General features: G+C 42.4%; 1 protein-coding gene across 1 annotated transcript; it reads left to right on the top strand.

Annotated features, from left to right (window-relative positions):
* Nucleotides 1-4770: 4770 nt before the first annotated feature.
* Nucleotides 4771-24184, top strand: LOC103366110 (diphthamide biosynthesis protein 1-like; the record flags this gene model as incomplete). The annotated part of the gene is made up of 8 exons (XM_008293747.1): nt 4771-4935; nt 7162-7283; nt 10028-10096; nt 10797-10953; nt 14118-14218; nt 20217-20295; nt 22837-22971; nt 23343-24184. Coding segments are annotated over 8 exons (909 nt in total), but the record flags the coding sequence as incomplete, so codon positions are not given.
* Between the last annotated feature and the right edge of the window lie 1349 nt (nt 24185-25533).

Genomic DNA, 25533 nt, shown 5'->3' with positions numbered 1-25533 from the left:
TATGGAAAGCATATCAGACCTTTGGAGCCCGGACATCACATTTACCCGGCAGATCAATGGGGAACATGCATTAGAGCCGTCCTTTTGAAAACCTCAAGCAGTTCTTGAGGACCTTCACCCTCGCCCCCGCTGTCTGTCTTTTGCAGAACATGGGAGGAAATGTTAAATCAATAGTTTTGATATATCTCTGCCAGAACAAGCTCACCTCTCCCAAATACCAGAAATGACCAACAGAATTTTAATACAACATAAAAAAATCAAACAACAACAACAAAAAAACTCTCCAATCTTTTGGTTTATGCTTTGTTTGTGTTTGTTTGTCTTCGCGTGTGTGGGCACATTCATTATTTGATAATCACGGAGGAATTATGCCAGCGCAGGCACGTATGTTTACAAAAGAGATAAGATGTGTACACATTCCCCATTTAGGCTCAGAAGGACCGAATAAACGCAAAGATAAAGGTACTAAAGTCTTGCGTGGGTTGTGAAGTTAGATCAGATATTAGCTGATGGAAGAGATTTTCAAAGCAATCAAACGGGCTACAGATTTCCAGAGCGTTCGTGTGTACGGGTGCCAGTTTGTATGCTGTCCTGACTTTCATCACTCAGTCATGAGGACATCATCTGCACTGTTTCTCAAGATGTCAGCCACCTGTGGGAGATGAAAGACGCCGTGTTTTGACTGACTCACAGAGAAACCGTCTTTCCAGCGTTCCTTTGTTTTCCCCTTTTTATTTCCTCTGCAGTATCTGCTTTTGAGTATTCATGTCCTCTCATATTTTGTCATCATAAGGCACCCCCATTTTCTGCAGAACAGCGTGAGCAACATCACAGTGCCTTGTTTCAAAGTTCTAATATTGTTTGCGGATATGAGTGGTGGAAATTTTATTTAACCTTGTTGATGCTGAATAGTACCTTACGAGGCGGAACAAAAAAAAGCCCAAGATAAAAAAGGAAAAGTACTGAGAGTGAGTGGGCAGGAGAGGGAAGAAACAAAATAAAGACAACAAAATGAAACTTTTGGGTTTTTTTGCCTCCAGGAAAAAAAACTAAACTGGCAGGACGGAGCAGCTTTGCTCAGATAATGCCAGGCCAGCTGCCATAGCAAAGTATTACTGGACCTTCTTAAACATCCTGAGCAGATCCTGACTATTTTAGTGGTATGAATCATTTTACAAGAGCTTAAGCAAAACTTACCCACACTGCCAATTTTACATTCGGCTAGTGACAGGATGACACCTGAGTCCAACAATTCCCATCTATAGACACTTAGGACTTGATATTTATCACCTAATTACTCACAATATATGCGTCCTATGGAAGACCTTGACTCTATAACTACATTCACTCTACAGTCCTGCTGTCAGCTTCTTCATTTTCCAATAAAGTAAAAAAAAAATGCTGAAAAATATCTATTGAAAAAATATATGCAGTATATGCATGATTAGTCTGACTCACCAGATGTACAGTGCCTATAAAAAGTCCTCACCCCTGTTGGAAGATTTTCCCCTTTAATAAGTTTTCAACATTGAGTCATGATAATATAATCTAGCTTTTTACAGAAGCATCTTTAGTTTTAATGTGAAAACAGAGTTTTGCAAAGCAATATCATTTAATTAACAATATAAAGCTTATTAAAAATAAGTGGCTGCATGAGTATTCACCGTCTCCACATCAAGATTTAGTCGATCCTCCTTTGGCAGCAGTTGCAGCGTTGAGCCTGTGTGGATAGGTCTCAATCTTGCACATGTGGACCCTGCAATTTTACCCCATTCTTCTTCGCAAAACAGTTCAAGCTCTGTCAGGTTGCACGGTGATCATGAGTGACAAGCTCTTTTCAAGTCTATCCACAAATTCTCGATTGGATTGAAGTCTGGCCTCTGACTCGGCCACTCCAGAACATTCCCCCTTCTTGTCTTTAAACTATTTCTGTGCAGCTTTGGCAGTATGCTTCATTGTCTTGCTGGAAAATAAATCTTCTCCCAAGCCGCACTTCTCTTGCAGACAGCATCAGGTTCTTCTGTGTCTGCCTGTCTTCTTTGCTCCAGTAAACTTACCCTTTGCAAGACTTCTAGGGCCTGCTGCTGCGGAGGAGGAGGAACACGCCCGTTTCATGATGCTGCCACCCCCATGCTAGGGATGGTGCATTTGCAACGACGTGAAATGTTAGGTGTCTACCAAACATAACGTCTAGTCTTTAAGTCAAAAAGCCCAACTTTGGTCTCAACAGACCAAAGAACTGTCTTCCGGTTGACTTCAGAGTCTCCGACATGCCTTCTGGCGAACACAGATATTTATTTTTTTCATCTGTGGCTTTTCTTTGCCACTGTCCTCTTGTCCGCTTTGACTGTTGTAAGGTGAGTCACTTTAAAGGGAATGAAAAATGATGCAATCAGTTATTTTATATTTTTGATTCATTTAGAAATCTGGTTTTACTATGACATGAAAGCCTTTTTGTGTAAGTTCTTATCAAAAAAAAAGCCAAAGTATATGTACTATGATTAAGTTTTGAAACGTAGTAAAAGAGGAAAACTTCTAAGGGGGGTGAATACTTTTTATAGGCACTGTAGGCTGCAAGTATAAACTTAATATTGGCCATGTATTTCACACAGCTTTCTCCTCCCAATCTATCTACATGTCACCATTTTCAAAATCCCCTTCTTTACATGAACCAACAACTGGGTAGGCAACATCTCACATGGAAAACTTAAAATTTTGCCAGGGATTCGGATTGGTGACGGAAGGCAGACCTGCTGGTTTTTGTCGCTGAATTAGCCGTTTTGATGGCAGTGCTCACTGTCCTGTGTGCAAATGTTCCACCAAAACAACTCCACCCATGACTATTTTGAGGTTTCACTTAGCTCTGCATGATGCTATTCTGATTGGTTTAAAGAAACACAAACAAGCAGAGTGGGTAACACTTTATAATAACTATCCGTTATAACTAGTTAATAGATCATTTGTAAACTGTTAATTAGTGAGTTATTAACCACTACCGCAAAGTGTTTTTTTCTCCTTTAACAGAATACAGAAGAAGTGCAGCCAGACTCTTCTGTTCTCCAGAATGGCTCGGTTTTGCAAGACTAATGCACGGTCAATTATTTCAGCGTTCTGTTTGTGAACTTCATAGTGTATTCAACCCAGTTTGTAGCAATGAAAAACTATAATATAAAAATATAACAAACACTGCAAATAATTGTGTAGTCCAAAGTCTTGTTTTCATCCACAGATCAGCTCCATTATCATCACCGTCCTGTATCTGTTCTCAGACACGCAACAGATGTTAGATTAGAGTGACGTGAATGTTAATGCCACGTGTCACACACCGATTAGCTCAGAACACTTATGGAAGGTGCCAAATGGCTGCTGTATAATTTATGAATCTGCGCACAAGTAAAATATAGAATAGATTCTGTTTTTAATTTTTAACAAACCATTTGTAAACGAGGCAGTATACCATCAGCCTTATTTTCTTCGTTTCACTCGCCGTAAATGCGCCCGTGTATGTGTTTACGCGGCCTTTAATAAGCAGCTGTGCTAAGTGACTTCATTGCAAGAGTAAAACCAGTGATGGTGCGAGTGAGTCCTGTCCGTCGCATTGACAGCGTCTCTAATTGCAACGCCTAAGTGCTCTCAGGCTACCATGCTAATGTGAACACAGATCGATGTCGCTTTCTTCTGCCCTTTACGGTTTGGGAGCGCCCATAAACAAGCAACAGACAGCCGTTAGTCTCAGTGTAGATTTTTACTCATCTCTTCCGACCGTTTTTAGCCTCATGATATATTTAACTCCTTGGTTTTTTTACACTAAACATGTGGCCTGCAGCAAAGCCCCCCTTCATAAATGCCTATCCATCTCCTTCCTTCCCCTCTCTGCAGAGATGTGTGCGCATCCATCACCTCTGTTCCCAGTTAATTGACAACCTACCCCTCACGCTCCAACCAAACACACATTCAGTATCCTATTACTTTTTCCCCTCCTGTCTTCCAAGCCGAATCATTTGGAGTTTATGATTATGAGACTACCTCCCCCCCCTCAACCCCTAAATTGAATTTCAGTGTTTTCCAGCCTACTTCCTCATTCTTCACTCTTGCTTTAATCCCATCTGCCCTCAGCCCCCTTTTTGTGAAAACAGCTTCTCGGTTTTCCCAACATCCCTTTCTCCATTCACTCCCTGTTTTCTGCACCTCGGGATGATTCGCTCCCATATCTCTTTTCTCCCTCAACGTTGCTTTAATCTAGGCCATCAAGTGAGTCGCACTTGCTCGTAAAACGTTTTCATCATAATGGAGCAATTTGCTTAATTATAACAAAAAAGTCCCCTCGCTCCTGATCTGCAAATTAACACAAGAGGAAGAATAATTTTAATGATCAACACCAACAATGATTCCTCTCTCTTATCCATGCCCTTTCCTCCCCTTTCTTTCCTTGGACTTTGTTCGGCATGTAACTCGTCACATCCCGAGCTGCGTCTCCTAGGCCCGTAGCAAATGGCCTGTGAAATTAATGGCATTAATAGTAATCGCATGTGTCCCTCTACTTCCCTAAATAATTGAAGTATTTGCATCAGCTCCTGCGTGTGCTGGAAGCCCGCTCTGATTCGGTTTCAGCTGTATCTCACAGGCAGCCGCTCTTACTTCACAGATATGCTGTATGTGCGCGCGCTGTTTTCCCGTATAGCTGTATGAGGTCCCATCAATAGTGTATGTAACGCAGGCTTACCTGACATAATAGACTGAATTATTCATCTGTCTTTCTTTTGTCTTTGTCTCTCTGCAGTCCCCATAGACTCGACAGCAGGTATTAAGATGCTGTATGTGTTTGTGGATATCCAGATGGACAATGCACACTTCCTGGACACGGTCAAGTTCAACTTCGCCCCTGGACAATCTCTGGCACTCGTCAGCACTATTCAGTTTGTGGCAGCACTGCAGGTGATTAAGCGCTTGTTTTGGTGTGCATGTGGGCAAGTATGGGAAGCTGGCTGGTTCTGTACCTTCGCATATTTCTTCACACGTGTGCGTGTTTGTATACAGGACAGGAATACACACCTATACATACATCGCTACATTTATATAGCACTTTTCCCTGGCTTTCATGAACAAGCTCACACTCCACTCTAAAGCTCAGTTCAAGTGTGGGTTTGACAAATCCGGCAGCAGTTATTTTGGATTTAAAAGGTGGAATGAACTCGGAAGGCCTCTCGGTTCAGCATCGTGCTCGGTGCTGCTCTTTACATAAGCAGTGGCAGCAGCTATAGTATTAAACTTGAACACCATCTTTCAGGTTTGCTGCCTCCTTCTTCTATAATGCATTCTGTTGCTGCTGCTGCTGCTTTCAATTGCTGTGTTGCACCAACACGGCGCCGGGTTTTCACTAATGTAACCGCAGCTATTTTTAAATGATGCTCTGCTGTTGCGGGTCCTGTTATATGTTGTGGTGTGTTTGAGCGCATGGTTCTCTGCGTTTGTGCAGCTGTGTACTGTATGCATGTGTACCTCCATCTTCGCTCATGTCTTACGGTGTGTAGGCTTGCAGGGGTCACACAGTATGGGCGGGAGAAGCTTGGAGTTCACCCGTATTCCCTGCGGACTGTCTTAAATTAGCCTTAAATCGTTCAATTTATCCTTCCGCCTGAGAGCACACTAACACGTGTTTGTTTGTTTTTGCTGTAATTGTTTGTTCTCCCGTGTTCTCACTTTACTTAACTCGCTGAACCCCAAGCAGTTTGTGGGCAACTTCTTCTCCTGTCACATTTTTTTACTCCCTTTGGACTTAAACTCTGCAATATAAAGTTCTGCACCACTTTAGAAACAGGAGAACCATGGTAAGAAGTATAGGCAATTCAAAAACGTGTTTTGTGTACTATGACACAATTAGAATTCCACAAATCATAAAAAAAGAAACTGAATTTATTTGATTGCTTCTTGTACAAAAATGCATAAAACCTGGAATCAACATTTACAACATTTTCTCCATGTTTCATCCATAACTGTTTTTCACAGTTGAGGCATTAATGTCTTTCAGGTTGCGCTGAGGAGTTTGTTTTGTTTGTTTGTTCTATTTTTTAAGAATCTGCTTTAGAACAAACAAGAACTTTTTTTTAATTATATGACACATGTATAAGAGAGTGATTTTCAGAAACTATCGCAACTTTAAGCTTAGATTTGGTTATGTTTTTTTGAACAGCACATCACAGATAACTAGTTAAAGGACCATCAGAAAGTTTTAAATCAAATGATTCTCTCTGTTTCTGGCTCTAACAAATGGCATCATTTTGGTGATTTTGTAAAGACGACATGTCTTTTTAAAGCTGCTGACAGGTTTGGGGTTTCAGAGGGTTGCATTCATGTTGATTTCTCTTAAGTATTAGACCAAACTTTTCAGAACTTATTTATTTCCCTTATTAGCATGTTGATAATCTTCTTATTTACGTTTTAATGTTTTTCAGAATGTGTGGTTTGCGGTGCGGCACACAGTTTCTTTCTCAGTGCTCTGCAGAATTGTGAGGGTTTAAACACAGGTGGCTGCATTGAGAGTCAAATCTGTGGGAGAATGAGTTTTATGCATGACCCTTTCAAAATCACTTTAGAGACACATTTTGAGTGAAGTCTCTTCTGGCCTTTATCATTTCTCACCATTTTCTCTTCTGCATATATATACAGCCCAGAATGTATTCATACTTTTACACATTTTTGTTCCACAGGCTCTGTGCTTCAGCGCATTCATTTTTGAAGTATATACTGAATGTAACTTTAAAGTGGCAAGTCTCAGCTTTATTTCAAGTAGGTTTATGCAAATTTTGAAAAATTGCAAGGATTCTATTGTAATTGGAGAGTGGGCTGTGAAACATTGTTTGGCTTGATGTGTTTTTGTACGATAGCTTTTGAACTCCTGAACTTAGTGTTCAAAGAGATATACTTCGAAAATAGATCTTTCTATATTGATGTAAACAAACTAAAATGAAAACTTTACTGTTGTAGCCATTTTTGTTACAAATGAAATGTCCTAATAGATCTAGACTATATTCTATGTGAACTGCATTTGTTTTGTGTGTCTCCTGTCTTAATGCCAGTGGAAGAAGGACCAATTGAATACAGAGAATTGACTAAATATGTGCGCCATACGTATAATTCTCTCACCCTTCCTCCACGTTGCAGGCTGTGAGTGCAGCCCTCAAGCCGGAGTACGACATGTTTGTCCCACAGTGTCGTCCTCTGTCACCAGGAGAGATTCTGGGCTGTACGTCCCCTCGCTTGGACCGCCACGTTAATGCCATAATGTAAGAAATCTCCCTCTTTCTGTCTGTTCCACCTCACAGTCTCAGCCGAGATCCTGTTTTTGTTAGTCAGCAGAGATTATCCAGATAACCAAAGACCTCCAGCGTTGACTCATCCAGCTATTGTCTCCTCCGTGCTTATCTTCCACAGTTGCGCCTGCCAATTGTCATGTCCACTCATGTGTAATGATCAGTATGACAATATAGCGGTCACAGCAGACATAGAAGGCTGTGGCAACTACCTGTATGTGTGCAGCTATTATATCCAGCCACTAACAGCCCAGCGGTGATCCAGAACAGCAAGGTAGAAAATACCACTGTGACAAGCTTTGAATTGCTCATAGTCAGACACTTTTGCCTGTTTCCAACCCACCACAACGCACGCTCAACCGTTTTTCCAAGTTTTAAGGAAATGATTTTTACAAAGTACGACACCTTTGGCGACACGCACGCAGCGAGAATTGATAAATTGTGCAACATCACAGTTTGCCTGTAAATGTTTTACAGCTCGTATGATTGCCTGTTTTAAATTCTTATTTCCCTTTTCATTCCTTCTCAAGGGGTTGAAAAACCAAATGAATCCATTCAGCAGCTGCATGTGTCCTACAAAACTAGTTCTTCTGTGTTTTCACAGAAACGCTGCACATGTGAGACTTGTCAAAGTGGTGCTTATCCTCTCTGTGCTGCGGGGAGGAAGGCGATCCAGCAAAGTAGCAGGTCCAAGCAACAAACAACACCTCCACAGCCACTTTGCGTCCATACGTCTTGTGCTGTTCTACAAGCAGAGAAATCTTATGCAGCTTTGAGATGCACAGCGAGATGATGTAATTCCCCTGGTATAATTATGTGGAGGTCCATCACCCCATATGTCTGATCTGCACACATCTAGTGTTAGTCCATGCGATTAAAAACCTCCCAGTGCATGAGATTAAAACGGCTACACAAGGACAAGCTTGCTGTATGCATAAGTGGAGACAAAAGTGGTGTGTGTATTAGTGTGCGTCTCTCTTCGTGTGAAAGAAGCGTCAGAGTGTCTTTCACCGACTAATTCAACGTGCGTTGTCTTTGATGTGTCAGGAGTGTGTTGGGAGAGAGAATCGATTAGCCTGCCTGAGAGCTGGTTTGCTTCAGTCTCTCTCTGTTCCTCACATCCACATTTAACGCACACGTGCTTATGTTGTACACATCAGTAACATACAGATGCAGGGAGGATGTCAGACCTCCTGAAATATGCACTATCTCCCTCTCTGGTATAGCAACACCTCACAAACAGTGTTTTAATCATCAACCCAAAGAGATAAAGTGTCTCATTATGCATTTACTATGAGCTTTCTTTTACCTTAATGAACTACCATTAAGGTAATGACACGACTGATTATTCACTATCTCTAAGAAAAGCAGCACCAATCTTCTTTACATTCATTCTTCCTCTCAGCAGTGTGTAGTTCTGTTCATCACCTTCAATAAAGCGATAAATTAATATTTAACGTCGGGTTATGTTACATTAATTAAAAATTAGTCTGCACTCGGAAAATAGCATATGCACAAGTTGAAGTTGTATTTTATCCAAGTTTTGAATTTCTGGAGCATTATAGAGAATGAATAGCAGTGTAATAGTCTTTGAAGCCAATGTTGAGGCTTTCAAAGGCCCAGGTCTGTGTCATTTCTAGAATGAAAAGCAATTTTTAAAAGCTGCAAAGTACATTGAAAAGCGCTCCAAGAAGTGATCATTTGACCGTTTCTATCTCCTGCTTCTGCTCTCGCTCATAATGGAACAATACTAGGGTGTGCAAGTGAAGATAGGATGTTGCATATATAGATACATAGCATTCGCCATTATAGCGAGAGCATTTTTGCGAAGAACAATAGAATCTCGATGTAAGGACTTTGGTGACGAGTCGAGCACATTAGCCTTTTAAAGCTACGGATTGGTGAGGAGGACTGTGGCTGACGTGCTTCTTGTTGAAAACATAATTATATGAGGGCCTTGGATGATTCTCAGGAAAAGAAAAGAGACAGACATATATATAATATTGTTGTTGATTGTTATTACTCACATCCAACCTGAGATGTGTGTGCTTGCAAATAAAGACTCGGCAAGTCACGTCTCCTTGTAACCTATATGGCAAACCACCCACCGCCTGTTTCAAGCTGTTCTAAACACTGACCAATTAGTGGGTTTAATTGCATGTCCGGTCTCAGTGGGTCTACAGACACTATGCAGTAATGAGTAAGGGGGTACCAACCCGAGCCCACTCACATTCACAGCGGGATTCCTCTCAGCCTGACCCCTCAGCAGGATTTATGTAAGAGAACTCGTGTTTTCAGGCACCTACATGCCACTGTGTGTTTATGGTTTGTGAACTCTGCCTCTGCTCCGGCTTCGGTGAATCCCCAGCACTAGACCTGGGGTTAATTGGAAGAGCTCGCATTCTCTGTAAACAGCATGCTGCGATCGTTGGGGTCGCGTTCCTGGACAGCAGCGGTGGGTAGACCCTCCACCTCAGCCTTAGGCCTTCTGCCTGGAAACACTTTGGTCTTCTGTTAGGAGGATACAGAGATGAATACATTTATCGAGAGAGAAAGCTGATGGAGAGGCTGAGAGAATAATAGGTCAGTGTTCAATATGGTTGAGCACTGCATTTTGATTGCTTAGAGGAGATTTTCTTTGTACAAATTATTTTTTTTCCACCCCCCTCATTTCATTTACCTGAAACATTGGATTGATTTGGTGTTTCTCTCTATAGTTATCTAGGAGATGGAAGATTTCACCTGGAGTCGATCATGATTGCAAACCCAGATATCCCTGCCTACAGGTATTGTGAAACAAAATGAAACCATTTGCAGTCAGATATTTCCATATCTTTGTTGTTATATCCTGATCTCATCTACAAAATGTTCATTGTAGTCAATTAGCATTACAACACGGTTTAGGAGCAACTGATAACATGAAATACAGCAAGTTGCTACCAAATTTGGAAAACCAGAGAGAAAACAAGCATTTTTTTAATAGAGAATATAAAAACACATTTTAAAATACTGTTTTTGGCATATAAACAACATTTTGTAATGCTATTCAGAGCTGTTCAGATTTTTCAAACCCTTGTATTCACGATCCTGCACCTTATTGCAGTGCTGTGATAATGTTTTCTGAGGATGAAGTTCTGTTTTGATGAGGCCTTGTTTGCATGCAAAGTGAAATTGTGTTGTTATACACATATGCACTGCCGCACAGATCACAGGTCTCTCTCATAAACAAGATACTAATCTCAAGTGAACCCCTTGTACCGGAGAAAAGGAGATTAGATGCTCAGAAATACCTCCATTTTCCCTAAGATACACTAACTCCTGTCATACTTGATGGCTTTTCATGATTGGATTTTTCGTCTTTTCTTGCATTTCTGTCCTCAAGATAGATACCTGAACAATAGACGGTAATGTGTATAATATGGTTTGTCTGTTGACGTTTACAAACACATCTGTATGCCTCAGCCTTTTTCCTCTCTCTTACTGCAGATATGACCCCTATAGTAAGGTGTTCTCCAGGGAGTACTACGACCACGAGGCCATGCGTGCCTTAAGGCACCAGGCTATTGACAAGGCTCGACTGGCACAGAGATGGGGGCTCATCTTGGGCACGCTGGGCCGACAGGGCAGCCCCAAAGTCCTGGAGGTGAGTTTGCATCCACATTTCAACAGTCTACATGTCCTGAGGCCACTTGTGCAATGGCTTGTAATATTTTTCAGTGGGAGTTGCTTTTGACAAGTGATACGGTGACATGAAGTACTAATAGGACAGACGTCACACTGGGAGCTTGTTATTTCACATTTAGGATGATGCAGCTAAACAATTGCAGAGAGTCCTGCCCTTGATCTTGCTGTTGGCCTCAAGGTTGGCTGTGTAGGAGTGTTACTGGGGATGCTTGATTCTGAGCAATTTCTTTCATTCTTAAGACAACACAGATAAAACATTATCAGCAATCAATGAATGAAATATAAAGCATAAAAAAACACTGTACCAAAAGTCAAGTTTTCCCTCAAAGAAAGCTTTTCACAGCACAATCCCAGTAAACTGAGTCTTTGAATAAATTAAATACACAAGAAAAATTCCATCACCCAGATGTTGTTATTCAGCAGGCGTTTCTAGGCGGAATTCAGATGGTTAATTGTAATAATTCTGTGAAACTTGTACCCTTTTACAACTTTTAAGGTGTTAAATTAAAAGACAGTAAATGTTCCAGGCACTAAGTTGCTCTTAATATGTAAGACACACTTTCGCCAGCTGTATCAACATTCGGCGTAAGACACACTCACTCAGACAGAACCGATGGCTTTGGAATTCATAAGTACCGCTGCATGTATGTGCACACGCTCGCATGCTGGTCAATTAGGTGCAGACTCATAAGTGAAAAGTTTAAAGTCTGTGCAAGTACAAGCTGTTATGCACAATCTATAGACCGAGAAGTCCTCTCTGGTCACTCCTCACCTTTAACCTCCTGCTGCTTTCCCATCCATTGCTCATTCTTTAATGTTCTCTTTGATCTTTTTTTCCTTTGTGTTCTATGCCAACTTATTTTTCAGTGTTTGTTTGACTTGGTTCACTGGCTTTGCCTTATTCACATGATCGTGTCTGTGTTGCAGTATGGTAGAACTCTTAATTACTGCTTGAATGCTACACCAATAAGCCACAACATTAAAACCATCTGCCTTATCTTATGTATGGCTCCCATTGTGCTTCCAAAAATGAGCTGTTGAGGCATAGATGTGGGACCTCTTGGAACCTTTGTGGATCCAGTTTGTGGCAGCACATCCCATGGACTCTCAGTTTTTGCGATGTTGGAGGGCGCCTCGTCCTGCTGAGGGAGGCTGCTGCTGTCTTGTCGTTCTATGATTTCCATATGCATAAATGCCAGGATTGAAGATTTTCCAGCAGAAGATTGTTGTTAATCGTGATATATTATCATGATTAATGTTCATGTTAATGGTTTGGCTGATCAGTGTAGCTATAAAAGGTTTAAAACTACAGCACACCTAGGTTTCATCAGCCAGTATACATTCTTAGGTTTATGTCTGATGGTTTTCCTTCTTTGCAGATATCTAGATTAGAAAGATCAAGTTTGCAATGATGTGAAAATGTCAACCAGAGATTAAAGCTTAAAGATTCCTTTTATGTGGCGGGAGAGTATGGATTTAAAAGGGGGATTTGAATACAAACTCACCAGGACTCCCTTAGCGATCTGTTGAGATTAAGAAGTGTTGTGTCAGATAACCTCTCAGCTAAAGGGACAGTTCTATGTCTGATAAGAGCACAGTAAGAGAAATTTCTCATGGTACTCCTAAGGAAAGTGGATATCAGCAACCTATATCTCACCAGAGGAACATTTGTGGGGTTTCTTCACTTGGGCTGGTTGCCTCTTGCATTTCTGAATAACACCTCAGTCCACTGCCCACGACTTCAAAAGCAGAGTCGGCAAGGGAGCAGAGCTCCTTGAACTGGCTAAACATTTTCATATATTGTATGAGATCTGGCACCCATGGGACCAGATCCTGCTCACCGTGAGGAAGGGAAGTGAGGCCAACTCCCTGTGGACCCACTAACCTCCAGGGTGGTGTAGTGGTCTGGTGCTTTGTGAAAGGTAGAAAATTGAAGGCTTTAGTGTCTTTAACCCTTACTGTAAAAACTGGTGGAAACTGTTCTTAAGAAGGTACCAATTAAACATAGCTATTCTTAGCCCTGTACAGTGTACCAGCTCTGCAGCTAAACTTCTGACTGGATTCTCTCAGAAGTATCTCAGGTGCAATAATAATAATAATCTTCATCATCCAACATATCCTCATCATCGATATTATTGTCGTCAATATCATCATCGTTGTTGTCGTGGTCACCATCACTGTCATCAGTATCATTGTCATCAATGTCATCATCATCAATGTCATCATCATCAATCGTCAGTCATCGTCGTCGTCATCATCATCGTCATCACGCCATGCTGAGGATATAATTCTGTAGGCCTCATCAGACTGTGAACGACTGGGTGTAAAGCAACTGCCTGAGTCGACACTTTCACATCTGAAGGTACAAGACTCGATTCCATTCAAAGGATTCCGTCCTTTGGGTTGGTAATAAATTGCTGAATAAATTGGGCAAGTTGAATCACACTGTCTTGTTTCTTAGTGACCATAAGATGTATTAGCTTGGCAGGTGTGTTCACTCAGTGGCTGCAGTAAGCTCCAGGTAGAGACTGAAAGAATGGGATCGTGGCTATGAGCACCCAAGCTGAGTTAACTTTACAGAGTACCTGGACACGTAGCGCCAAGATGAAGAGATCTGTGTAGAGGTTAGAGGGGAACCATTGATCTTTTGCTCTGGAAATAGCCAGGTGGCTTTAGCACCTAATCTAGATGCTTCCCTGTGGAGGCCCAGAGCCAACTGGAAGGAGACCCAGAGGAATCCCCACAATATACTAGGGGGATTACATGTCCCAGCTGGCTTTAGAATGCAAGGAGTAGCTGGAGGACATGGCTAAGGAGAAGTCGCTTTCTGCTCAACTTGCTATCAACAGTGTGCAGACTTGGGTAAGCCGCAGAAGATGGACGGCTATATGAGGCTTCAGAGATCTGGAGACTTCCTGGCGAGATTGTTAACAGTCGAGCAAAACTGGTGGAAAACGCTTGACTGGAGTGTTTAAAAGATTGTGATCACTGGCGATCGACACTATTGGCGATGTGATTTGTAACTTAATACACAGTGGAGTTTTACAAGTCTAGAGAGAATTGTGTTCGATATGCGAGATGCAAACCTTAGTCCTTTTTTGTTTTGTCTCTTTCTCTTCCTAGCACCTGGAATCAAGGCTCCAGTCATTGGGCAAGTCCTTCACTCGAGTGCTTCTCTCTGAGATTTTCCCAAGCAAGCTGGATCTGATGCCAGAAGTAGACGCGTAAGTATTAATCTGCGCACGTACGCACACTAACGCATCCCCAAATCAGGACATGCTATTCAATGAGTCAGAGCTGCTTAACCATAGCAGATGAGGTAAAAACAATTCCCCGTATTCTCCTCTCCTTCCAGAAGTCACTGCTTTAGCTGCAGTGTCGAAAACAAATCAAGGCCATTGTTTAAGTTGTGGCTGTAGCTGGTTTGAGGCTGATCCTGCTGCTTGAAAAGTGTTTTTGGTCAGTTTCCCCCTAACAACCCCTCTAACGCTTTTAAACCACACTACAATGCATAAAGCATTCTTATGCAAGGCTAAGATTCCCTCTTATACAGTGAGAAGGTTGCCGTTTTACTTTTGTTCCCGCAAAGACTTGAAGAGCCTCTCGTACAGCGTATTTGGCAGTTTTTCCTCGCTCTCGTCAAAAGGCTTTCAGCAACATTCAAGTCGAGATTTCATTGTCCTCACACACTCCTCCTTTGACTCCTTGTTTTTCTTCATTTGCAAAGTCTTAATCACCGTGGTGTCCCTTTGATATAACGAATGGGTAATTTATCTTTCACATCATGGACCGTGGCAGAGCTATTATGATCAACAGCAAGTAGTCACCTACAAGTTTGCAATCAACAACATTTGAAAATGTATTCTGTAAGCATCATTGCACACGTAATTGGGGAGTCAGCATAATATGCCAGTGCACTATATAACAAGGAGCTGACAAACAGTAGTCGAGAGTTTATAGCTTCATAAACAAAATTGGCATTCAGGTCTTGGGGAGATTCCACAGTTTTGCCTTTGTAGCAAAAACAAATCATCCCAACTTGATGAACTTGATTGCTTTACACAATTTCCTCAGCAAGAAGAAATTTTATATATGAATAATCCATTGAAGTGCTTACTTTTCACTCTGTACTTTTGCAGTAAGGTCAGTGTGTAATAAAAAAATAGAAAAAATGCATTAACCTTGCCCTTGGTCAAGATGGCTTTTTATCGAAACTATTTTTCATTATTATCTTTAGACTCTTCTGCTTAATCATCTTACTTTAAGTCTAAAAATATGTTGGATTACCTGAAACCAAAGAGAATGTGAAACCATCTAACTTGACAAACACTTACTCATCCCCTCTCACATACTAAATTACTGGCGAAGTGTGATGCCAGTGATGCAGACATGCATCTTGATATTGATGCATGTTCCTGATAATCAAACCGGCAGGTGCTGAAATATTCTCCGGCACTTCAGCACCAGTTATCCTGCCCGGCAACGTTCATCGCCTCGTCTTTAGAAATTAAGTCCTCAAGTTTCCCCAACGAAACCTCAAGCACTCCAGCTTCAAGGTTCAGTTTGTCGGATTTATCTGACTTCCAACCAGAGCAGCAGAGTTGAAGACGGACAAGGGGTTAGTGAGACACTGATGTGCAACAGCTCCAATCACACTCGCGCTGGCACTCGCACTCCCTCAGATTGGCCTCTCACTGTGGAGTAATGAGAGGTGCGATGTGTGAGGGAGGAGTGGGTGAGAGAGGGACAGAAGGTCTGAGAGAGCTTGAGAGTGAGTTGGAGAGAGAGAGATGCAGAGGTAGTTGAGGGGGCTGTGTTTGGAAAGTAAGCGATCGTGGTAAAAAGCGATTTTTTTTTTCTTCTTCTTTGTTTTGCAGCTTCTCTCCTCTTCAGACTGATGTACGGGTGCAACTCGAAAATTATGTAATTCAGGCACGATTCTCCCAACCAAAACAAACCCTCATTATAGACAAAAAGCTTTACAACGAGATCTGTTTCAGTAGCGTTTATGGGATTGATGTCAAGAAAACCAAAGTGTTGGAATACAAAATCCAGGCCCGTATACAGTATTTATCAAATAGAAATGCACTGAAACTCCTCTCAAACTAACTACCCTGCAATAAACCCTATTTACGAAGATATATTCTTTTATATTTTGTCTTCTTTTATTTATACAAATGGGCTGTAAACATGCAAACCATTAGAAACAACGTGTCACTGTTACACAATACACACTACAGCCTCCAAAGTGACCATAAAGTTAAAGTGGTGCCACTCTAAAACAGAACTAGAAGCAAAAACTCAACATTATTACCCTTCATGAAAGTATAATTTATTACAGTGCTGCTGTATTAGTCTGTGTTCGTTTTAGCTAGCTGTATCTAATAAACCAGCCACTGAGTGTTAATACATCACAATGCGGCTCAACAGCAGTTTTGTGTTTGTGCCGTTGAACACTAAGGCTGTTTATAATTTGACAATAGTTGCCGACACAATAGCAGAGCTTCTGAACTAATCCTAATACCATAATTTGTTGAATGTTTTTGTCCAAAACCCTTTTTTTTTCATTTAACAAAAGAAAAGAAACTTAAATACAGTCAAAACACAAAGACGTTATCTGTGCTTTGTCTGAATAAAATTGTTTAGAATTGGCGAACTTTCAATTCACGTCAAAGAAAAAGAACATTGACAGTTGTTGCAAACACAGTTTGGTTCTAACAAAGAAGTATTTCAGGGGCAATTATACGTGATTGGTCCTCGTAAAGTAAAGGCAGTGAGTCTGTGTTACCTTATTTAACAGAAACCTTTGCATTTTCTTGTAATCTCTGACCACTTGATAAACAGAAGTATCTATTATGCATGAGTAAATGAAACCTCAATTAACCAAAATGCCTCAAAAAAAAAAAAAGAAATGTTATTTTTATTCCCAGTTGCTAATCATTTAGCCGCTGGTGTTTTCCCTTTTGTGCTGGCACAACCCTCTGTGAGAGCTGCCAGAAATGCATCTATGCAGGAAAAAAAAAAAAGTTTTATTTCCAGCTCTTGTGGAGGACATTACATTTGTTCATCTCAGTGGAGGCTTTTTTTTTCTGTGTTAAAAATAATGTTTTTAGAGTTCCTTAATAACACCAGGTTAGATGTGAAATTGCAAGTTCATTTTTGAAGCTACGACTTGCCGACTACATTGTTCCCATCGCTAATCTGAAGTGTTTACTGTGAGTGTGTGAGATTGGACAACATCCAGGGGATCTTTGTTGGTAATATTTTTGGTGTTTCTTTATTTATCAGCAATTTTGTGTTTTTGTTGTATTTTTCTTCCCTGGCTGGCTCAGAATAGTTTGTAAGAACACAGGCATTCTACAGACAATACAAACCACCAGGTTTGTGAAGCTGTGCTGAAGGAGGAAGGCAAGGAAAGAGCGAGTGAGAAAGGGGGAGATTGAGAGATAGACGGAGGGATGGCGGAGGACTCGCTGCTGCTCAGCACCAGCCGACGCAGCACACTGTACAGAACCCACCCCCAGGCTTTCTCTGTCATTAGACACACACATACTCGCTCATATAAAGAGAGAGGCACCATTAGCATATGCTCTTAAGTGTGTAATTAGGCTGTCCCCAAGCAGGTTTTAAACTATTGTACAGATATCCGCACACCACACACACTTATCTCAGCCAGACAGCAAATGCCATCCTGTGCATTTCAGCCTTTTTATCTTTCTGTTTGAATTTTAATTTTAATTTTTTGGCTTTGCTGAAATGAAATTGTTTGTTTTAATTCAATTAAATGTGCCATTTAGGTGAGGACATTCTTCTCCTCTTTTTTTTTTTTTCTTTCTCCAGCCATTCTAAAAGGTTAATTGTTCTTGCTTTTGGCGGGTCAAGACTGTGAGTGTAATTGAAGCAGAGCCGCGCAGGTAGAGGTCCTCCTAACGGTGTCAGGGTGTAATGGGCCACAGCAGGTAATGTAGTGAAGCCGGGCTGGAGCCCACGTTGCATAGCAGTACTAAATGTCATCCTTTATATATCATGGCAAACCTCGCCAGTCCCACATCTTGCACCTCTAATCCTCTCTTTATGTTGAAAGGCTGTGCTTTCTCCTCAAGTAAAGACATCCTTCAGAGAGGGACAGAAGAGACAAGCATCCATCACCAAAGCCGTATCCAATCAGCGTTTATTTCAGTTCATTTTTGTTTGCGAGCAAGTTGTGACGCGAGGCTTAACCGCCTGAGACAAAACCCAACCTTTTCCCGTGTCTCTTTCCTCCAGTTCTCTCATTGTTCGCTGCGCCTCATGATGTGGGTTCTCTACTGTGCTGGTTAGACTGATAAAGGCTGGAAATAAAATTTGGACTCCTTTCTGGGGGCAATGCCTGGCATGGTGCTATGCATTTTATAGAAATGCCCCATTCAGCCAGTCTCTTTGGCACAGGCAGTGTAAAGGGACTTCAAGCTTTAGCAATCAGCTATCTTTTCCTTAGGAGCGATGCCTCCTATGCCTTCCCTTTCATGCTTTTTGTCTTGCTTTCCTCTCAGACTCCACTCTCAGAGCTAGCCCCAAGGATTTAGGCAGAAGAGTCTTTGCTTATTAATCACCCTCCCTCTTTTAAACCGCTCCCCGTGTTGTTTTTTTGCATCTCGCACATGCAAAGACGTGCTAAACATAGATTCAGACAGCAGAAGAAGCGCCTATGCGCAACTATTCACATACACGTGTACACAAACTGTCAGAACGCTCCTGTAATTAGTCCTTTCTTCCCGCGTATATGAGCTTCTGATGCACGTTCAGCGGTTGGCTACTTTAAAGGGCTCTGATTGCGAACAGCAGCTGATAGACTTAAAGGTCACATTTCAGATTCCACTCTCTATCTAAACTCAGCAAACTTTGGTCTGAGGAGATTTGCGCTCAGTGCAAATGTCTCTGACTCAGCTGGCTCTCAAATTAGGAGGATGAATAAGAATTCACTCTTAGGGGGGAGACATTTAAAAAAAAGTGTTATTTGAAAATGAGAAAATGCCATGCGTTTGCCCAGAGGGGGTAGAATATTTCTGTGACAGAAAGCAGAGTGGAGTGAGAGTCAGCGGTGCAATCAATTCTGCAGTTGAGAAACTGTGTGAAAGTTGGAAAATGAAGAACAGACTGAAGGGGAATTTGACGCAGTACCATGGACTTGAAAGTATCTGCGCATCTGTCCTTGCCCACAGTCCTTTTTCTTAAACCTCAAAACCCGGCGCTCTTATTGACATTTACCTACATCTCATGTCGGTTTTTAAATGCACTGCAGCTCAGTTGGTGTTTGTCAATATTTCCTATGGAGCTCCGTCATTAGGATTAGGGACGAGGGGAGGGGTACAGTGCCTCGGTAGAGATGGAGCCGTGGATAGCATTGATCTAGTGAAAGCTAACCCCCGTAGCCCCGGCCGCTTTCTGTCTCCATTTTGCCATTGTTCATTTTTCCCTGCAGCTGTTTACATCCACACCCTCCTCATCCCTTTCTCATGCATTTTCCAGAGTAAACACTTTTCTCCCTGCCAATCTTTTTTTTGCTCTCCTCCTGCCTCTGTTCTCCTCCTCTCTCTTCTTGCTTGTGCCTCTTCGCAAACCCTCCTCCTCCTTCGTCTTCATCGCTCTCTCCCTATCGCTGTGTATCTGTGTCCTTCTCTCTCTCTCTCTCTTTTTCCCGCCCCCTCCCCATCTCTAATACACAGCCCCCACCACCACCACCACTAAACCCACACCACCACCACCACCACCCTGTCTGCGAGCTATGTAGGCTACCTCCGTGGAGACCGGCTGGTGCGGCTTTTTTATTCACACTCACCTAACCTCTCCCTCTTTTTCTTTCACGGCATTTCTTCTCTTTTCACCTCTGTTCACTTCTTTTTCCTGTTTTTTTTTTTTTTGCCTCCCTGCAACCATCCCCCTCCACCAGACCGCCACAAACCTTCCCTTCCCCTCCCTCTTCTTTTAAGACTCCCTATTTCGGTATGCATTCACACAGTGTAGCAATGGCTGTCTTTAGAACTGTTGCAAATCAGGACAGATCTCCCCAACAGATGCTGGAGATCAGGTGGAGGGAGGCTCCCCTCTCCCCACTGCATCACGTCTCCACATGCAGCGTGCAGTCGTATATGTGCCCTGCCTGTCTAATAGGTCTCTCACCTTCCCTCGCTGCTGCTGATGCTGCTGCTGCTTGAATTAACAAACCTTGGTCTTTCTTTACAGGTGGGTCCAGATCGCTTGTCCACGCCTTTCCATCGACTGGGGCACTGCCTTCTCCAAACCCCTGCTGTCTCCGTATGAGGTACACCTTTGCTCAACAAGTTGCCACTCATCAGACGGTGCTCATGCACAGACATGAGACCTGCTGGATTCTTCATCAAAAGCACAGGAGATAAGCTAAGTGTGTTTGAAAGGGCAGCGAATCCGTGTAGGACTCATCAAGGCCTGACTGTGCTGGAGATGGCGTTTTCGTGCCTACTCCTGCCCTCCCTCTTCCTCCAGCACCAGCTCACATGCATGTTAAAAAAAAAACACCATCAGCAGCAGAATAGCCCCCCCTGCTGGCTAGAGGACCACACAGCGCGACCCTCCCCTACTCCTCCTCCTCCTCCTCCTCCTCATCCTTCCCCACCAACCCATCCTCCTCCTCCTCCTCCTCCTCCTCCTGCAGCTGTCTTGTTTTTCTAAAGGGAGAGAGATAGATCGGACAGAAGCCCATAAAGATCCATTTCAAAGCGAGCGTTTGTTTGTGTGCCGCCGCAGCTGTTGTAGCAAAAAATGAAAAAAAAAAAAGAAAAGAAAGAAAAACAGGCTTGCTTTTGTGATGAGTTTGGCAGTTATGAGCTGTTAGCTGGTTAGCATTTGATGGCAACTATTAATTCAGTCAATGTTTTTTTTTTTCTTTCCCGTCAAAGATGCGCTGCTGATTTGAATTCCTGTGAAATGGCTGCGAGGGGAATTGCTTGTCTTGAATATTGGATTTGTGATTCGAAATGGTTGCTGTTTTATTCTGAGCGCACGTCTCTGCGTGTGCTGCCCGCCGAGCACTTACACTTCAGAATGAGGCCATTAAGAATAATGATAGCGTTCACCTTAGAAGAAAAAGTAATGATTGTTTTATATTGTTTTTGACTGAGGTCTATAATGCCGCGTGCGAAGCTTGAAATTCGCCCCTCGCTGTAATGAGGAAAGCAGCAATCTGTTTTCTTAAGTCCTTCTTCTTTTTTTTTTTTTTTTCGTTACAGCTCGCTCCGCTCTCGCCCGCCAGCTATTTGGGAACAATGTCTGTGCATTTAAATAATTTGCAGCTGCACTTGTGTCTATATGTGTGTGGCTGTGATAAGTCTTAATTCACCCCACCCACCCATCCCGTACCTATGAGTGTTATGCATCTCAGTGAGCTGTGCTTTTCACTGTGGCATTTAGGATGAAGATGAAGAGGATGGGAGGGGTGGAGTGAAGTGAGGAGAGAGAGAGGAGAGGAGAGGAAGGAGATGGAGGGGAGGGTGGGGAGGGAGGCAGCAGCATTTATTTTCAGTGCGTCTCATGTTATATTTATAGTCAATAAGACACACTTGGCTCTCCTGTCAGAGCAGGGATTAGCAGGAGAAGCTAGCTTCCACAGAGAGAGGCAGCTGGTGTGAGAGGGGAGAGGAGGAGAGCAGTGGGTACAAGCGATGAGACACGAGAGATGTGTGGAATAAGGGCAGAGGAGAGAGGAGAGAGGAGAGAGGAGAGAGGAGAGAGGAGAGGAAGACTCCAGCAGAAGGACGTTTGGGCAACGGAAAGGCCAAAAGAAAAACAAAGTGTATATAATGAAATATGTATTCCAGTTTGTTTACGATCGATCACATGTGGACCGACCCTTAGATTGTATATTTAGAAGCTTGAAAGATGAAGGTTGTGTTAATATTGTTATACCTGACGCATGCATGCATATAAAATACAGCATGTATGATGCACAACCTGAAACCCAAAGAAACTTCTTTAAGTTGTTCTCCACCACTTGTTTAATGCATTCTTGGTGTTTTCAGCCACTATGCAACCCCTCTACTACCAAACAGCAGCAGTTACTCACAAGCTGCGTAACAGTGATGAGTTATGTCCTACTACAAGAAAGATTTCCCCACTTTGAAGCTGACTTTTTCACATTTCCTTTGAACTAAATTCTTTAATTGGTGTACAACTGTTTTTGTGTGTGTGTGTGAGAGATATATTTATATGACTTACTTTCTCCATTCATCATCAAAATCATCCCAAATTCTCCTAAAGTTACGCATCTACATAGTATGAAAGATGAGTGAGGAGATGAGGGGAGGGGGGGATTAATAATTAAACAAACCAAGGATTTGTTCTTTCATTCAGAACCCTTGTTTATTCATCTGTTCAGTCAATCCACTGCTCTTTCTTTCATTCAGAATCAATATTCACAGGCACTTCTCCTCCATATGGAGCAGTCTGCACTTATGTCACAGCACCGTCATGCCAGCGCTGTTGCACTCCTCTGCCAGCTGTTGTGTCACGCAGTGCAGCTGCATAGGGATAACATGACAACTCTGCCTGTTATCCATGTTTAATATTATGACACCTGTCTCGTCTGTATAGTCAGTCTGCTGCGTCTTCTCATCACTCCGCGGCTCGCTGCGGCTCGTTTGCCCTGAAAAAACTGCAAATCCAGTCCTACATAACGCAGAGACACAGCAGAATCATGTAGCATAGCACCCTCAGAGGCTGCTGTTACTGCACTTTTAGCTTGTCAAGTTTCTTGTTCCCTTTTTTTTTTTTCTCCAGTTTTCGCTGCAATTTGTGTCCATCTATCTTCCCCGTTTATCTTATCTTCCAGGCAGCTGTTGCTTTGCAAGAGGTAAGCTGGAAGGAAGTCTACCCCATGGACTTCTACTCCAACCAGAGCCTGGGGCCGTGGGCGCCCAACCACCCCGACAACCAACCTGTGCGGCCCGCTCGGAGACAGAATCAGGTGAACAGGGGGCCGGGAGATAAAAAGAATGAGTGGCAGAGAGAAGGAGAGGGGAGGGCGATGCTGCTGGAGAGTGAAATCAAGCTGTGCTGAGTCTGTATGTCACCACACTGACACCCAGTGGCACAGTGACAACAGGACAAGTATCTGGACATTTCTGGGGGAAAAAAGGCGTGGCTGCGACCTTGACCTTGATGTGCGTCTGAAATTTTCTTGCATTTATTAAGGAAAAGGACAGATATTTATGTGATGGCTTTTTCTCTGTGAACACACCCTCCAGTAGCCATATTGCTCACTAGTACCGCTAATCTGTCTGAGGTAGGTACTGTCACTATTCCAAGTGTTAATACTTTCCCATTGCCTGCCTGCAGAAACCAGGCTCGGAGCCAAGCCTTCCCACCAAGCGGTGTGAGCAGAACCAGTGCGCCCCCTGTGGCTGCCAGAAGGAATGACACGTCGTGACCGACGCTGTCTTCGACTCGTCTCGCGCCCGGCCGCGCCTCCACCCTCTGCAAACGGCCTGAGGAAGGTCAGAGCGGATGAGGAGAGCCGGTGTTTGTCCAGACAGTCTATCAGAGAGCAGAGCTAAAGCCAGAGGAGTGTTCATCCTCCCCTCAGATGGATTACCAGCTGTATATAATCCCTAATCTTACAGCACAGCAGATCAAACCAAATTCATTCACTATTTTTTTTAACATGTATTCTGAGCTTAGATGCAACTGAGAGAATAGCTCCCGTGTTCAAGCTCATGCGTGTTCACGTGAGCCTGATTTCCCCTCACGAAGGAGTGACTTTCTGCAGTGCTAGTGGAGGAATTCATCCTGCATAGGGGAAATGTGTGGGTCTCTCTGTAATGCAGACACTGCTTTTGTGACTGTTGTAGAGAGAGCGAGAGCGCGAGATGACCTTGAGCATGCTGTATGGAATTAAGTGTCTATCAATGTGGGTGGCTTTAGTCAAATGCAATCCACTCGTCCTTGGATAAAGCGCTGTAAATTGTTTGACACTTCAAACGAGCTTCCCTTTAACGCTTTGTCTCAGAGACGGTCAGACATATTATACAAAGCACTTTTTGATGTACAGTTTGTGACTTTTCACACTTTTAACATTTTCTCCTGATCGTGACGCATCTTGACCTAATATTTTTATATTTTTTTCATTTTCTTCTTTCTCTAGTCAGATTCTAAAACAATAAATCTGAAATGGAACCTCGCGTCTTGTGTGAGAGTTTCTCGTGAGCGCAGTGGCGTGCCGATGCGATGAGCCAGTTTTCCAAAGCTGAGGGGTACGAGTTCCTAGATGCATGCAGCGCCAGTCACGACTGCTCTCCATCCTCATTATTTATTGATGGCGGAGTCTGTCAATAAGTAAATAAATAAATAAACAAACACACCATTGCTGTTTGACTGCTACAGCGAAGAAGAAGAAAAAGAAAAAAAAAAAAGCGATTGACAGCAGCTCACCGTGGCCTCAGCTGATCCTGAGAACTTGTGAACCTTTCCCCAGGTGGCAGCACGTTGTCACAGTTTCATAGGTTTCTTTTGTTAGTTTTTTTTTTTTTTTTTAAATTTGCCTTCAACTACTTGGATTTCTCGAGTCAGATCCACCATTGTATCTCCTTGGCAACAGAGGCCGGTGTGATTCAGCCATCCCGACAGATATCCATCTTTCTCACGATGTGTCTGTTATTTTGATGAGCAATTTGGGAAAAAAAAAAAAAATTACAATCCAAATTGTTAACCTTGATGGTAGTGCTGTTTTAATTGGCAGATTGTTCCTGATCATTTTAAAGTAATGAAGATCAGATTGGATATATTTGGGTTTTGGGGTGTAAATATTAACTGGATCACCAATACGTCAATTAAAATGAATTATTATAGCACAAGACATGCACTAAAACTCCAAGTGCAGAACATTAAAGGAATCAAACGGGGCATAAGTTTAAAAACAAAATAAAGTATGAAATAAGTAGGTTAATAAAATACAGAATAGAAAATGAGGGGGAAATTCTAAGTTGACATTAAAACATACAGAATGACAGAGTTTGAGGTTTTCTTTTAAAGATATCCAGACCCATAGGTAGCTATCTCCTTTTGTTTAATTGAATTCTTATTGATTGCTACCCTGGAAACAACTACTCATCCATAGGTACTGAAAAATTGTAATCCATTGAGCAAATTTCACTCTTACGTGATTCACAGTACATAATAGAGTTATGCAAGTCATCACTTCACACAGTAAAATCATGCAAAAACATCAAATGACAACATGAAATTTGACTTTAAAAGGAGTCTAAATAAATGCCATTTCTCACATCACTCCTTTAGTCACTCTGAAACGTGACTATATGTATCTTATCTTTCACTGCATATGTCTAAAAAACAAAGTGAATTTTTGAGTGTCAGATGATTTCAAAGCATCTTGATGTAACTTAATTAGGCTCACAGAAGCAAACCGGTCGGGGGAAATCAGCCCTGTAAGTTAATGATGTCCTGATCCGCAGATCTCTCTTCACTCTGCCGGTTTCACACAGGCAGCTGTGTGGATCATGTACTGTAAACG

The sequence above is a fragment of the Stegastes partitus genome, unplaced genomic scaffold (genome assembly GCF_000690725.1).
Source record: "Stegastes partitus isolate 25-593 unplaced genomic scaffold, Stegastes_partitus-1.0.2 Scaffold908, whole genome shotgun sequence".
NCBI lineage: Eukaryota > Metazoa > Chordata > Actinopteri > Pomacentridae > Stegastes > Stegastes partitus.
The sequence above is the reverse complement of the archived record's forward strand: the minus strand, read 5'-3'. Positions and strand labels throughout refer to the sequence as shown.